This window comes from Arachis hypogaea, chromosome 11 (assembly GCF_003086295.3).
Source record: "Arachis hypogaea cultivar Tifrunner chromosome 11, arahy.Tifrunner.gnm2.J5K5, whole genome shotgun sequence".
Taxonomy (NCBI): Eukaryota; Viridiplantae; Streptophyta; class Magnoliopsida; order Fabales; family Fabaceae; genus Arachis; species Arachis hypogaea.
Window position 1 is genome coordinate 91,809,246 of NC_092046.1, and position 6,196 is coordinate 91,815,441.

Sequence of the window (6,196 nt, forward strand, 5' to 3'; positions counted from 1 at the left end):
ATCATAAGCTCTGCTCTAGAGCTGTAAGAAGAACAAGCACTGATTCTAGTGCTGAAGATCCATAGAACAGCTCTTGGGTGGACCATAAGTGACTTAAAGGGGATTAGTCCAACTCGGTGCATGCACAAGATTAGGGTAGAAGAAGATGCTAAACTAGTGGTGCAACCACAAAGGCGACTGAATCCATCTATGAAGGAAGTAGTTCAGAAAGAAGTCACAAAACTATGGGAGGATGGGATTATCTATCCCATTTCAAATAGCCCCTGGGTAAGCCCAGTCCAAGTTGTCCCAAAGAAAGGCAAGATGACAGTAATCCACAATAAGAAAAACGAACCGATTCCTACGAGACCTGTTACAGGATGGCGTATGTGTATTGATTATAGAAGACTCAACAATGCCACAAGAAAGGATCATTTTCCCTACCATTCATAGATCAGATATTGGAGAGACTGGCTGGGCATGCATTCTACTGCTTCCTGGTTGGCTATTCATGCTACAATCAAATTGCAGTAGATACTCAAGATCAATAGAAAACAGTATTCACATGCCCATATGGAGTGTTTGCTTACAGAAGAATGCCATTCGGCCTATAAATGCACCTGCAACCTTTCAAAGGTGTATGCTCTCAATTTTTTCAGACATGGCTGAAAAATTCCTTGAAATATTCATGGATAACTTCTCTGTCTTTGGAGATTCCTTTGATTCTTGCCTTCATCATCTAGCCCTAGTTCTAAAACGAAGCCAAGAAACTAACCTAGTTTTAAATTGGGAAAAAGCCAACTTCATGGTAACTGAAGGCATTGTTCTTGGACAACGAATTTCAAAGAAGGGAATAGAGGTCGACCAAGCTAAGGTGGATGTAATTGAATGATTACCACCACCTACGAATGTTAAGGCATTTATAAGTTTCTTAGGCCATGCAGGTTTCTACAGGAGGTTTATAAAAGACTTCTCCAAAATTGTTAAACCCCTGTGCAATATCCTAGCCACTGACACTCCTTTTTTTTTTTAACAAGGAGTGCCTGCTTGCTTTCGAAACTCTGAAAGGAAAGCTTATCTCTGCACCTGTCATTTTTGTACCCAACTGGGACTTACCATTCGAACTAATGTGTGATGCCAGTGATTATACTATTGGTGCAGTTCTAGGATAGAGGCATGATAAGCCCCTACACGTCATTTATTATGCCAATCGTGTTTTAAATGATGCACAAAGGAACTACACCACCACAGAGAAGGAATTACTTGAAGTCGTCTATGCCATTGACAAGTTCAGATCCTATTTAATAGGCTCTAAAGTCATTATCTACACTGATCATGCTGCTCTCAAATACCTTCTATCAAAGCAGGAATCTAAACCAAGATTGATAAGGTGGGTGTTACTCCTGCAAGAATTTGATATAGAGATCAGGGATAGGAAAGGATCAAAAAATCAAGTGGCTAACCACTTGTCCCGGATTGAACCTGCAGCAGGGACGTCCCATCCCACTACTGAAATATCCGAGACTTTCCCTGATGAGCAACTCTTTGTATTATGCAAAGCACCTTGGTATGCCGATATTGCTAATTACAAGGCTATAAAGTTCATCCCCAGGGAGTACAGTAGACAACAAGCTCGAAAACTCATACATGATTCCAAGTACTACTTATGAGATGAACCATATCTTTTTAAAAGGTGCTCGGAATGTATAATCTGCCATTGCTGTCTAAAGAAGAGACACAGCAAATCTTATGGCATTTCCATGGCTCAGATTATGGAAGTCATTTTGGAGGTGAGTGAACAGCCACTAAGGTCCTACAGAGCGGTTTCTACTAGCCAACACTCTTCAAGGACTCCTGGGAGTTTGTCCGTAATTGTGATAGTTGTCAACGGGCTAGAAACCTCCTTCATAATCATAAATTCCCTCAACAGGGGACCTTGGAAATTTAGCAGTTTGATGTATGGGGCATAGACTTCATGGGCTCTTTTCCACCCTCATATTCGAACACATACATCATTGTGGCAGTTGACTATGTGTCTAAATGGGTTGTGGCAATCATATCACCCACCAATGACACCCGAATGGTGATGAAATTCCTCTAGAAATATATTTTCAACAGATTCAGCATCCCAAGGACATTGATTAGTGATGGAAGCAGTCATTTCTATAATAAACAATTCAACTCCATCCTACGTTATGGCGTTCACCACAGAGTAGCAACTTCCTACCATCCAAAGATCAATGGACAGGCTAAAGTCTCTAACAGGGAGCTCAAAAGAATCCTGGAGAAAATAGTGGGCACCTCCAGGAAGGACTGGGCAAGAAAGCTTGACGATGCCCTTTGGACGTACAGAACAGCTTTCAAGACCCCTATTGGAATGTCACCTTACCAGCTAGTCTGTGGCAAGGCATGTCATCTACCAGTGGAACTGGAACACAAAGCCTACTGGGCAAACAGATTCCTCAACTTTGATGCCAAGGCTGCAGGAGAAAAGAGGTTGCAACAGCAAAATGAGTTGGATGAATTTCGACAAGCTGCATTTAACAATGCTAAAATTTACAAGGAAAGGACCAGGAATTGGCACGACAAAAAGATCTCTTCCAGAGTTTTCAAACCTGGCCAGAAGGTTTTACTCTTCAATTCTAAAGTTAGGCCCTTCCATGGGAAGCTAAAGTCACGGTGGACAGGACCTTTTGTGGTCACTAACATATCACCTTATAGTCATATAGAACTCCAAAATAGACACTTTGATGAAAGATTTATAGTAAATGGACAAAGAGTCAAGCATTACCTCGGGGATAACATTGAGCAAGATAGCTCTACACTGCTACTAACATGACAGCAGTCAGGTTAAGCTATTGACGGTAAATAAGTGCTTTTTGGGAGGCAACCCAACCATAAGTAGCATATTATTGTTTTCGTTCTTTTGTTCATTCTAATTTAAATTTAATTTTAGTTCATTTCATATTAATTTTCATAGTTTTTCTTGCTTTTTAATATTTTTTTTCATGCGCAGCACTTAAAAAAGAGACAGAGAAATTCAGAATTGAAAGCAGAACACCTTGGTGAGAGCCCTTGCTGGCATTGAACGCTAGACAAGGAGGAGGTTGGGCGTTCAACACCTAATTAGGAGGACAAGCCAGGCGTTGAACACTAGAGAAAGGATTCAATGGGCGTCTAACGCACTTTGAGGGGCAATTGCTGGCGTTGAATGCCAGACCTAGGGCAAGGTTGGGCGTTCAACGCCCCCTCTGGAGCTAAAAAGGATCATTTCTGATCCCTTATAGGTGTTCAACACCCATTCCTGGCGTTGAACGCCCAAACTGTAAAAAAAACAAACAAAGAAAAATACAGGGGAGATCCCCCCTCCCTGGTATTCGATGCCAGAACTGGGTGTTGAACGCCCAGGAAGGGGAGAGGCAAAAGTTCAAATAAAGCAAAAGAGAAAGGAGGGGTTGTCTTTTTCAAACCATATCTTTTCAAAACCTTATCTTTTCATCAATCATATCTCCAAATCATACTTTCTTTTATTTTAATTTATATTTCCCAAAATTAAACAAATTCAATTCAGATCTTTTTCAACAACTTATATTCCAATCTTATATTTCCAAATCAAATCTCTTTCAATTCGAATCTTTTTCAAATATTTTCAAACCATATCTTCTCATTTCAAACTTTTTCATGAATATCTTCTCTTTCCACATGATCCTTTTCAAATCTTTTATAATTTAAAGAAACTTCAATCATACCTCCCTTATCTTTAACTTTTATCTTTTTAATTTAAGATTGGCTATCTTCTCCTATCCCCTTTCAATTTAAAATTTGAAACCCACACCCTCCCTCCCTCTATTTAAACATTCGGACATCACTCTGCCTCACATGACCTTCTTCATTTAGCATACGCTTTCCTCTCCCTTTCCTTTTTGCTCGGGACGAGTAAACCTTTTAAGTTTGGTGTGAATAATGCTTTTCTTTTTCATTTATTCGAATTTCATGGCTCCAAAGAGTAAAAGATCCACTTCAAGAAATAAGAAAGAAAGTGCCCCACCAACAGCTACCTATAAACCTTACAGATTCTATTCCAAGCTTCATGAGGAATACTACTATGAGGTAGTGTGCAAGAAGACAATGATTCCGAAAGTCAAGTTTTTAGTATGTTTTGTTTAGTTTTTACTAAGTTTTTATTAGTGTTAAATTCACATTTTTGGATTCTACTATGATTTTTTTGTGTTTTTGGGCAATTTCAAGTAAATTCTGGCTGAAATTGAGGAGCTGGAGCAAAAGTATGATTCAGAGACAGAGAAAGCACTGCAGATGCTGTCTGGATCTGACCTCCTTGCACTCGGAAGAGCTTTTCTAGAGCTACAGATGTCCGATTGGAGCGTTCTTAATGGCTATCGAAAGCTGACTTCCAAAGCTGTCCAGTAATGTATAATAGTCTATACATTGCTTCGGATTAGAAGCCCCAAAACCGGCATCCAACGCCAACTTTCTGCCCCTTCCAGGTGTCCAGTGCCCAAAGAGCAGAGACCAGCCTCCAAACGCCCAAAGAGGACCCCCTAGCCAGCGTTCAATGCCCTAGAGGTCTCCTAGCATGTGGATCTCATCAAAGCTCAGCCCAAACACTCACCAAGTGGGCCCTAGAAGTGAATTTTAGCACCAAAAAGACTGTTTTACCCTTATTAGTCATTAGTTTAGTATTTAAAGTAGAAGATCACACTTTGTTAAGGATCTTCGCCCATCATTCACATTTTTTTCGAGTTTTACCGTTGTATTTTCCTTTCAGTATGAGTTTCTAAACCCCCTAGGTTGAGGGGAGGATCCCTGCTGAGTTTTATGAATTAATAAAAGTATTACTGTTTCTTTTCGATCCGTGTTTGATTTATTTCTAAGATGTATACTCGTTCTTCGACATGGTGAATAAGATGATCAGTGACAATTAGCTCTGTTCATCATACTAGGACCGCGTGCCTGACAACCACCCGTGTCAACTTGGGTTCGTGTGAATACATGACTGGAAAGTGCAAACTGCCAACTTGATTATACATCTCTCAGACGGTTAATCCACGACTTCATTGGGGACTTCTCGAGGCACCAGTTCAGCCGATTTCTGGATTAGGGTCTGTGGTATAGGCTAGAACCCAAAGAAACAACATTCTCTGATATGGAAGATTAGACCTTGATTGTGGCATTTTGAGTAGGATCGCCAAGAGAATGAACTGCTAGAGCTTTACCCTCCATCAGATTGGATGACCACGGCCAATGGTGTTTGATTTGGAGCAGAGGAGATTGATGATCACGGCCCATGGTATTGATCACATACAACCTACCATAGAATAAATCACTCGCAAGCAAAGAAGACAGTAATACTAGAGTTAATTCAGAAAGACAAAGCAACTCCAATCCTCAACTATATTCCTTTTACTGATTGCCCTTGTCTAAATCCAACAACCTTCTGATTCGCCTGACTAACACCTGCAAGAAAACCATAGCTTGCTTCAAACCACAATCCTTGTGGGATCGACCCTGACTCGCTCAGGTATTACTTGGACGACCCAGTGCACTTGCCGGTACAGCTGTACGGAGTATGGGAATTCGTGCACCAAGTTTTTGGCGCCATTGTTGGGGATTGTTTGAGTTTGGACAACTGACGGATTGTTTTGCTCCCTAGATCAGGTATGTTATTTAATTTTATTTTAGTCTTTTAATTTTATTTTCTTCTTTTTTTCGAAAAATTTAAAAACCTTTTTAAAAATATTTTTCTTTTCTTTGTTTAATCTTTGTTCTTGATTTGAGTCTTACCTGTTTCTTATTTTCCTTTCCAAAAATTTTAAAACTTTTTCCAAAACCTTTTTCAAAAAGTTTTATTTTCAAAAATCCTTAGCTTTGTTTATCTTTGTTTTTGTTCTTGTTGAGTCAGTTTTCGATTTCTTTGAGTCTTTCTTTCAAGAAAAATTTCAAAAAAAGTTTCTTTGTTTAAATCTTGTGTCAAATCTTTAAGTTTAGTGTCTTCTTGTGTTTTTCTTTTAATTTTTCAAAAATTTGGTGTTTAATTTTAAAAAAGTTTAAGTTTGGTGTTCTTTATGTGTTCTTGTGTTCTTTAATTTTCTTGAGTCTTGTTCTTAGTGTTCTTGTCAATCTTCAAAATGTTCCTGTCTTTATTTTTGTTTCGATCTTAAAATTTTTATGTTTGGTGTCCCTTTGTGTTTGTCCTTCA

General features: G+C 39.2%; 1 protein-coding gene across 1 annotated transcript; it reads left to right on the forward strand.

Annotated features, from left to right (window-relative positions):
* Window positions 1-1,739: 1,739 nt before the first annotated feature.
* On the forward strand, window positions 1,740-2,818 carry LOC140176155 (uncharacterized). Its single transcript, XM_072206045.1, has 2 exons — window positions 1,740-1,936; window positions 2,098-2,818. The coding sequence occupies exons 1-2, from the start codon at window positions 1,740-1,742 to the stop codon at window positions 2,816-2,818; spliced, it is 918 nt and encodes a 305-aa protein (XP_072062146.1).
* The last annotated feature ends 3,378 nt before the right edge of the window (window positions 2,819-6,196 follow it).